This window comes from Azolla caroliniana, unplaced genomic scaffold, assembly GCF_043228905.1.
Source record: "Azolla caroliniana isolate FFs.n. ecotype wild unplaced genomic scaffold, voAzoCaro1.0.p SCAF_2, whole genome shotgun sequence".
Taxonomy (NCBI): domain Eukaryota; kingdom Viridiplantae; phylum Streptophyta; class Polypodiopsida; order Salviniales; family Salviniaceae; genus Azolla; species Azolla caroliniana.
The window spans coordinates 17868016-17878586 of record NW_028230437.1 but is presented as its reverse complement, the minus strand read 5'-3'; the positions used below and the strand labels follow the sequence as shown (position 1 = coordinate 17878586).

The window sequence follows — 10571 nt, the reverse complement described above, 5'->3', positions numbered from 1 at the left end:
ATATTCCTAAATACCCCACATCAAGCTCGGCAGGATTGGTACAACCACTTTATATCACCTCAATATGTTGCCCTCTTGGTCCCATGCACAACTAATGGCCCAATCCCTTCCAATGCTAGATGCAAATAAAATTAATTTATTTTTACATCGGTAACCAATATTCATTATGCTAGATAGACAAAAGGGAAACACCCAACCACTAACTTCATTAGAGTGACCATTCTCAACCTGTCATAGGTATGCACCTAGAAATAGACTAACAACTACCAAACCCCTTCCACTGAAAGGTTAAACAAGTGATTGGAGATGCCACTACTCAATAACAACGGCCACGCCACACTTCAAGACATAAAAGCACTTACCTCTCGACTCTATGCAATCATGGACTCCTTGAAGGCTTCTTAAGTTAAACCAACATTAACATACACTTAATGACAACACAAATTAAGAAATATTATCGAGAATTAGTAAATAAGAAACATCTTAAGTGTCTCAATTAAATAGATAGTTTTATAGTAAAAAATAGATATATCTCAATTAATTAGTGTGGAAAAGTTACATGGAAGAAAGTGGCTCTTAGTAGAAGAGAGAGAATGAGAACCAAACGGGTTTGTTTTTTATTTTAAAAACTTTTAAAATTTTGTAAAAAAAAATCTAAAAATTTTAAAAAATTGTTTTTAAACAATCTTTTCATTTTTAGACCTTATTCTCACATTTTACAAACATCTTTAAACATTTAAAATAATAAAATATTTTAAATTTAAAAATTAAAAATTGACCTAAGTTGAAAACCGAAACTGAACCACAAAACCATGGTTTTATATGGTTTAACGGTTTGAAATTAACGGTTCAGTTTAATGGTTTCATGGTTCATTTCGGTTCAATTTCGGGTTTCAAAATGTCTAGACGGTTTGGTTCCAAACCAGTTTGGTTTTGCCCCTCTCAAACCAAACCAAACCGTTGCCGATTGTTAATGGTAGCCCCAAAGTTGGGTTCTTTTTACATAAGATCTCTTGAGCATTTATACAAATTGGAAACCCAAAAGTATCTTTCACATTACACACCCATTTGGCATTAGCCATTGTCGCCTAATAAAGAGGTTCCCCAAAAACTACAATGACCATGTTTCTTACATTTATTTTGCCTTCGATCAATATTTTAGATTGGAAATATTAAGCCTCATAGGATTGTTATTACCAAAAAAATATGACATTAATTCTCATAACAATCTCACAATTGCTTCGCATCACCTCATGCTTGTGTCATAGTTTTGATGGCACCGTTGTTTGTGAGTATCGGTTGAAGAAATGCACGATCGAGCCTTGTTCTCATCAGAGAAGAAGTCAGTAGCACCATTTCAGCAACCATTACAAACCTAGAACAACAATGTAGGGGTTGCAACCCATCAAATCATACATAAAATTTATCCACAAGGCACATGAGTAAAAATGGTTGAAATATACAAAATTTATGTTTGGCCTCAATACAATTTTTATGTAGATCATTTTGTTTTTACACTGTTCATTTTGTTTCCGCCTTTGTGCATCTAATCAATGTGTCATTTAATTGGCTAAGTATTATAATTGATTCTCTCTTCCTTGTGAATAATGAAACAATGGTAACTAAGTGAGTCCTTGCCCTATGATCAAGCTCCCATCAAGTTGCAAGTAATGCCAATAGGGGTATGGACAAGAGGTCTACGCACAAGCCTTAGGGTAAAACACCATTATGCAAGCCATATTTCCATCCTAAATAATAAGCAATGTGGGAAGCCCTCTATCATTGTCAACTTATAGTTTGTGTTTACAAGACTTGGAGATTGAAGGGTCCCTAGCAAGTCAACATACGTAAGTGAAACTTGTAACATCAACCCAATGAGGGTTGATAATAGAATGGAATTGGATTAATGAGTTGAATCTTGCTTATACCTTTCAATCTGCACAATATAGATAAATGGGTCATTCCTATTTGCACTCGAAAAAGCTTAGCTAGAGCAATCCTACTTGGTTTTGGAGGATCATATGGTAGCTCGAAGATTCAACCTCTCACTATTAAGCAGTATAGAGTAAATTATCACCAAGTTTTGGCAGAAAATTTGGAAACAACAACATGTGAGGCGAATTACCATGTTCCAATGGCTATTAATACATAAGTCCTTACCGGTGGGAGCATGGCAACGTGGGAACCTTAGCTCTCCTAATTGTGTAGAGTGCCCACATGTAGTAGAATCAATGCGACACGCTCTGTGGGACTGGCCAACGTCCCATCAAATATGGTGGGGGGTTGACTGCTTGTTGCAATTATGCCAAGTGCAAGGCTCCATCAAGTGGGGAAATATATGTTGGCTATCATGGCAAACCTCAGTTGGCAGATACGAGCATTAGGAGGAGGGGATGACTTTGGTGATAAAAGCACAAGAGGTTTTTTTCTCCACCAGCGGCAATATCCACTCAACTCCTCTTAATGACAAAGCTCAAGCTGTGTTGGAATTAGTCAACCCAATAACTCTTATGGATTCTATGGAAACAACGGTGTAGACGGGTCTTCTCCAACCAAACCGTGCATCCAACAAGGCTACTGCAAGAGATATGGAGTGAAATTGTAGCCACTCTAAAGAGCTAATATGATGGCCTCAAGGGTGGCTCCGATGGAGTTGAAAGACAACGAATAGCCTTTATCCAACAATGGTCGTCCTCTCCCTTTCTTGAGTTAATGGGCATCCACATAAGATGGAACTATCGCGTCCCTACAAGGATTTGTACATAATTGTCTCATTTGAAAAATTTTATAACTAATGGAAGGAGTTATTTTTGGAAAAAGAAAAGAAAAGAAAAAAGTATAGACTAAATTAACCTTGATTGAATGTAAATTGTTATTTTTGGAAAGGTTTTCATCTATCATAATAAAACAATGATTGAAGCCTCATGATTGTGACATGTTAATAAAAATGCTACAAAATGTAAATGGGCATAAGTTACAATTTAACACAATGAAATTTGAGCAAAATCAAATGGCAATGTAGTAAATTTCCCCAAGTTGATGGCTCTTGTCTCTTATGAATCTTAATATTGGGATGAAAAATATTGGCGTATGTTTAAATTTAATGGCTTTCGAGAGGATAATAAGCATTCAAAAGTGTGGGGGAGGATGGCTTATTGTGATGAGCCTATGAAGATTTCACTTCCTAAAATTTTCAATGTCTTATTGTAGTGATCCTATCAATATTTCACTTCCTAAACTTTTCAACTTCACAGAAATCAGTGTTTTGAACTCCAATAAATTTTGTAAGGTTTCCATTTGATTGGTCTTTGAATTTGTACATCAAAATCTCATTTAGTATAAAATCCTTATCAATGTGAACATCATCGAAGAGGAAGAGTTGCTTAAACTACATGTTTTCTTTTAGATCATCCATTTGGTTTAAAGTTTTCCACAACCCAAATCGTGTAAAGACACCTTAGTATTTGATTATTATTGTGTAACTTGTTAGCGCTTTGCTGTTCCACGTTATCATTCTTGTAGATTTCACATTAGATTTTGGTCACTTTGATTAGATAATATCCACTCTCGAGTCTCAACTCACGTAAATTTATTGAATACAATTTATCTTATTTAGCTCAAAATTGGTATATTATGCCACTCTTAGATAGTCTAAAAATGGGTATACCAAAACTAGAGTAAACTAATAGCATGGGTAGAACTAATTATATAAAAAAGCCTTAGTGCACAGACTACTTTTAGTTCATGACAGTTAAATTTACTTTTCAATGGTTTCCCGCTGCTTCTTTTAGTGTTGACAAATAAAGATTATTATATAAACAACCTATATAAATGTCTAGTTTTAAGGAATCACAAGTTTGAGTGGGGATTGTAGAACACTCGTTATGATTTGGTAAGGTGAATATGTTTGGAAATTTAGCCCCAACATAGATGCAAGGAAACCTTCAAATGCCACACTAATAACCAATTATAATCAAAAGTTGTTGACCAACTAACACTCAAACTTTCGAGTGTGCTAATAAGTGCCTTCCTTAAACACATCATATTGCTCGCGACATAACATGAGGACAACCACATCACTTGACAACTGTGTAGGTATGGAGGGCGGGTTTGCGTATCACTATTTGATGGGAAATGAGAAATGGGTTCTTATTTGATGGAGACAATTGAGGAGTAGAACCACCACATAGATGAGAAATGGGTTCTTATTTGATGGGGGTATAGTTCGGTACTTCCACGAGTGTCAACGGCGTGTGAATGTTCACAACCATTAATGTGACGTTCAAGGTAGGGTGGACATCGAGAAGAAGCCTTGGGACGGTTTAAGGAGGGTGACACAAATATTTGTGGGTTGAATGGAGTTGGGACATTTGAATGGCTAGGTGTAAATGTGACCCTTAGCTACATAAGAACATCTCTCTCTCTCTCTATTTTATTGTAATTACCTTACCCTAGTGGTAAGTTGTTAGTACTACAAGCATTGAGTTATGGGTTTGAAACCCAACTTCCTCACCTCTCTATTATATACTTCTTATATACCCCGTATAAATTCACTAGATGCCAATGTGGAATGTAGGGGTTGAACCCATGACCACATGGTCTCCATTGGGCAACCTGGTTGAACCCACGACCACTTGGTCTCCATTGGGTAACCTTACCAACTCAGCTACATCCATCTGGGCTCTCTCTCTCTCTCTCTCTCTCTCTCCCCCCTTCACTCTCACTCTCACTCTCTCACACAGACACAAACACAAGACACATAAGCCCTCTCTCTCTCTCTCTCTCCTGCACTCTCTCCCCTTCACTCTCACTCTCTCACACAGACACAAACACACGACACATACCGCTCTCCGACAAAACCAAGGTGGAGAGAGAGAGAGCGCTGGCAGCATCTGATTGGCTAGCTCCACATACAATGAGGGAGCGACACGCGTCGTCTCTTTCCTCACAGATAGTCTCCCTCTCTCTCTCTCTCTCTCTCTCTCTCTCTCTCTCTCTCTCTCTCTCTTCTGAATACACAGAAACCTTTTACCGGAGAAAAAGGAGTTCTTTTTTTTACTACATAAAACACCATTGATTCTCTTGTCTCTCTTCTTCTTCCCCTTCTTCTTCCATCGCTTCTTGATCCCCCTCTTCCTTTTCCCTGTTTCTCTAAACCTGCCTAGATCCCTCTCTTGTCTCTGTCTCTCTGAGTGCGTGCGTGCGTGCGTGTGTGCACACACATTACAGATGTAAAAGATCGGTTCCTTATGACATAACAAACGAGTCTATAGAATGCTACTATACAACACCATTAGGCTTCTTAGGGTTAGGATTTCTTCACGTGATCAGAACATTAGCAGATGGAGGAGATAGGAGGGGGAACATCAGAGGCGGGTGATGACAAGGGTTCAGTGCTGATCAAGACCTCAGATTTGGCTCCTGAAAGATCCACGGCAGAGGACGAAGGAGGATCAGCGTTAATAGGTGCGGCTGATTCCGCCGTGGCGACTGGAAATGTTGGATCAGGTCAACAATCAAACGAGCAAGAAGAAGGACAAGAAGAAGAGGAGGAGCAGGATCAGGAGCAGGAGCAGGAGCAAGAGCAAGATCAGGAGGAGGTTAGGCCTGTAAGTAAGGCAAGAATTGGAGTGAATAATGCGGAATCGATCCGGCGACCTCCGAGGACAGGGTGGAGATCGGTGTGCGGGAGGAGGCAAGACATGGAGGACACGTTTGCGATAGCACACAACTTCCTCTCTCTTCCGCATCGCAAAGGCTTCTCTGACCTCCATTTCTTTGGTGTCTATGATGGCCATGGCGGATCGCAGGTACCAAAAACTCTGTCTGAATCAGATCAAAGTCTCCTGTGCTTCTCTGTCTTTATCTAAAAGGGAGGTTTCATATTATGGTCTTTAGGTTGTCTGCCATGGTTATGTGCTGGCTATATCTGGTCTTTGGCTTTGCCCAAAGGGCTGTTGGTGCTTGTCCCTGTTATTTGGTAGCTTTTTAAAGAAGAAGTTGTTGCCATTGGCCAAATAGATATCTCTATCTAAGGGGTGTTTCATATGCTCCCAAAGATGGGGGTGGGACGGGGGCTGGGCCGTATCCTTACCTAAGAGATGCTTCCTATTTTTTGTCTTTGGCCTTTTGCCTTTTCCTTGCTTCCTTCGCTTCGGTGTCTTATGGTCCAATGTCCTTGACCCATTTTTATCCTACCCTTAACACTAGATTGTTGATTCAAGATTGTGGTCACCCACTTAACAGAATGAGATGAATTATGGAGGTTGTTTTCACACAACCAAAGATGCTCACATGGGCACCGGAAATGTGTCTATGTCTTGTTTTGTTTGGGTTTGAGTCCTTGAATTGTTCGAACTTATTAACTTGGTATTTGACGTCCCACGTTGGAACCATTGAAATTTAAACCATGCTTAAGGGTTGTTTACTATACAGTCCATTTCGACATTATTACACTTTCCTTACTTGCCAAAGGGGGGTGTTTCCAATGATGTATTGTTGTTTGCTTGTGTCTAGGTGGCGATCCATTGTCGGGATCATCTTCACCTTGCACTAGCGGAGGAAGTCACCCGGCAATGTGCCAATGAAGTCCAAAGGCATGTAAATGATGGGGAGCACGGTCACGAAGTGTTGTGGGGGGATTGCATAAAGACCACCTTCTTGAGAATGGATTGTGAAGTGGGCTCTAGTGCAAGTAATAGTGCCAATCCTCTTCCTCCCTCATTAGGCTCAGTTGGTTCCACGGCTATCATTGCCGTGCTAAGTTATCATCATATCATCGTTGGTAATTGTGGAGATTCTCGTGCTGTGTTATGTCGACGTCGTCAAGCTATCCCACTTTCGGAAGATCACAAAGTAAGTCTTATTGCTGTCTCTCTATCTCACAATAATGTAGCTCTTCAATGCCATTTCAATTAGGTATTTTAATTGTGTGAGGTATTTTTGTTTTGCTTAATGACAAAATCTAAGAACTCTCAATAATGACTCCATGATCCTAACTTTAAAGTCCCTTGGCAAAGTTAAAGGTTGCCCCTTCCTAAAGCATTGGAAACACATGCGTGGAAACATTACGTTTCAAATGTTGCTTACATGTGGATCTACAAGAGATTGGTTTTATTTACCTAAGCTATTTGTTCATAAAAATAATTACTCTCGTCTTTCATAGGTTCTTAAACCTAATAATTATACATGAGAACCAATGGTCACATGTTTGAAAAGGGGAAACTTTAGTCATGGAGCAAATATCACAATCCTATATTTGTTCTAAAACGCAAGTAGTCTTGTCTTTAATCGGTTCCTAAACTGAATAATTATTCATGAGAAACAATGTTCACATGTTTGAAAAGAGGAAACTTTAGTCATGGAGGAGAATATCACAATCCTGCAATGGACATACACATGTTGTAAGTTAGGATCTAAAAAGAAGAGGCAATCTTTTTCTTTGACATTGATCATGAGCTGTTGAACTTACCCGATTTGACTTATATTATGTTTAAAATGCTTCACTATGAAGATTCTATATTGTATATTGGAGTATACGTTTAGTAGTAAAATCTAGAGATGACATGCAATCTATAGGTGATCAAAGTAAATTAAGTGAGAATGTCAACTTTTAACCTAAAGACTACATAACAATTAAGTCTAGATTGCAAAGAATAGATGAATCACTTGACGACTCAAAATGGGATTGTTTTCATGTGATCAAGTGTAGTAGATGTTGGGTGGGAAATTGACTTATGAAAGAAGACTATTTTTGAAGTAGCAAAATGGCATTGTTTTCATTTGATTATGCTAGACGGTTAGGTTACAATTGTCAACAACTTAGAATCCATATAAAGATGGAAAAAAAGATGAACGTATTTTCATGGCAAATATTACATGCGGAAAGAGCGTTAGTCTCTTTTAAACAATAGAAACAATAGATGTCGATTGGATATACTTAGTGCAAACCTAGTTGTCATTTAGTGTTGGTTTTCTAACTTTAGATCACTTATTGGATACACTTTTTGTGCTTCATAAGCTTTGGATAAATTAGTGGATAAATTAGTGAATACATTATACGGAAACAAAGATGCCACGTAGTGTTTGTCTTCTACCTAAATTACAATTGGATTGACTTTATGGGAAATTTCTAAAAACTGTCATCAAAGCATTAACGTCCAACGTGATTGTGGGGGGTCTCTTTCTCCTACCTCTCGATGATTTTTGGGCTCTTTTGGTTTGGCAAGTAATAAAAAACTATTATCTCAAACTTTGAATTTTCACACATAAGACATCATGTAGTAATACATTGAGTAAGTGAATGGTAATGCATTTAAGCTTGTAAATTGCTACTTATCCATCCTATGAGCATATTACTTTTACAAGTTAGAATTGAAACACTACCAATTAAAAAACCCAACATTACAACTTTTATGAGCATATTACTTGAGTTAAAAAGAAACTCAAGAGATCATTAAGGAAGAATGAAATGCTAATGGCTATTCCATTGATGAGCATATGGGTCCAAGGTAAAATCCACGATCATTATGAACGACCATGACCCAATATCTTGTTAAATCTTACTTATTGAGTAAAAGCAAATCCAAAATTAAAATCTAAAAAATGGGAAAACCAAAATTTGGGCCTCGGTTTTGATTGATTGTTTAGCTTTTGTGTTTAAACCTAAAATTTTGACTTATACCACTTGTGTTTGGGGACAAGTGTGTCATTGTTTGCTAAAAACGTAATTTGATTTTCTGAAGTCATTGGTTAGTTAAGAGATAAATGGAATAAAACTCGATATATATTTTATGATAACATTTTTGCGCGTAATAAACATATGAGATTTCTAGAACACTTGGCTTAGAGACAAACTATCTTTGACAAAGCCCACAAGTACAAACAAGTCAAACACACACACACACACATACACGTACACATACACATACACATACACACACATACACGTACACGTACACGTACACGTACACATACACATACACGTACACATACACATACACATACACATACACATAAACATACACATACACCTACACTACACGTACACGTACACGTACACGTACACGTACACGTACACGTACACGTACACGTACACGTACACGTACACATACACATACACATACACATACACATACTAACATGATATGATGCTTCGTGTATCAAATATGGAGTGACCTTTAAATTATTAGGAAGATGCATATAACCACATACATACATACATACATAATATGTTGAGCATCGTTGACAAAATGGGTTTTGTGTCGTGTGCATGTAAACAAACAACAAAATCAAAAGCCGGAGCGGGAGGATGAGATGGCTAGAATTGAAGCATCTGGCGGGAGGGTAATCTCATGGAACGGGTATCGGGTGCTTGGCATCCTTGCGATGTCCAGAGCTATAGGTGAGTGAGGCGGAAGGGGGGAGGGGGTGGGGTATTATTCATGCTATGGCGTTTGTGGGGTGCAGACATGATGATTGATGATATAGACATTGCGTTCGTTATTTCTTTTTGTCTCAGGCGACCATTACTTCAAGCCACACGTGATAGCCGATCCCGAAGTGACAGTCACTCGCCGGTCGGATGAGGACGAGTGCCTCATTCTCGCGAGTGATGGCTTGTGGGATGTGGTGACCAACCAAGAGGCATGCAACATTGCCCGGCGGTTCCTACGCGACCCACAAACGGCCGCTGCGGCCCTCGTGTATGCGGCCAATGAGAAGGGTAGCGGAGACAACATCTCCGTCGTGGTTGTTGATCTCCGTCGCCGAGATCGATCGTCATCATCTTCTTCTTCTTCATCGTCATTCCCATCGTGAATGTTGTTCACGAAATGAGATGACCCAATCCTGACATTCGAGTGTGGGATCATTGTCACTTGCACTATGTGGTCGTCGGATTGTCCTTTTGCCTTGTCATGCCCACAAATATCCCCCCACATTGATGTGAACTGACAACACTAAGCAAGCACCCTATGTATTGCTGCCGCATCTCGCCACACACCCAATGTTCTCTATGTATTATGCACCCCCAAAGGTATTTATTTTCCTTAATCCCACCTCTCGTCTTCCACCTTGAATTGATATTGACTCACATGCACCCCGAGATTTGTGAACAACTAACACATTTTGAACTTTGTCTCAAAAGAGCCACTCTTGCCCAATTCACTATTACAATTAGGTTTTAGCTTACTTTGCATCAATGCATTTTTGCTACTTTGTGTGTAAATGCCCTTGCTAATACATACAAAGAAACCTTGGCAAAGAGAGGCATTGTGCATGTGAAAATGATGATGTTTCTAAACTCACCAAGTTTCCTATGTAAATTAACTCACATCAAGCCAACAAAGGTATTTATTTTTTCTTATTTGGACTTTTCATCGTCCCCCTTATAGTTGATTTTCATATATCACTTGATATCGGACGATGACATTTTCAATATCGTTAGAAAAATCTTCTCCTTGATATTTCATCTTTATAATTAAGGTTTATCATCTTTTGTATGTGTAACAAAAAGGCTTTGATAGAGGTTATATAATTCAAGGCTAGTTGTACACTCACCTATATTGCCA

General features: G+C 38.7%; 1 protein-coding gene across 1 annotated transcript; it reads left to right on the top strand.

Moving 5' to 3' along the window:
• Window positions 1-5342: 5342 nt before the first annotated feature.
• LOC147867458 (protein phosphatase 2C 51-like) lies at window positions 5343-10366 on the top strand. Its single transcript, XM_087315696.1, has 4 exons — window positions 5343-5810; window positions 6517-6855; window positions 9298-9403; window positions 9521-10366. Exons 1-4 carry the CDS (start codon window positions 5343-5345, stop codon window positions 9817-9819), a joined length of 1212 nt encoding a protein of 403 aa, XP_087171822.1. The 3' UTR covers window positions 9820-10366.
• The last annotated feature ends 205 nt before the right edge of the window (window positions 10367-10571 follow it).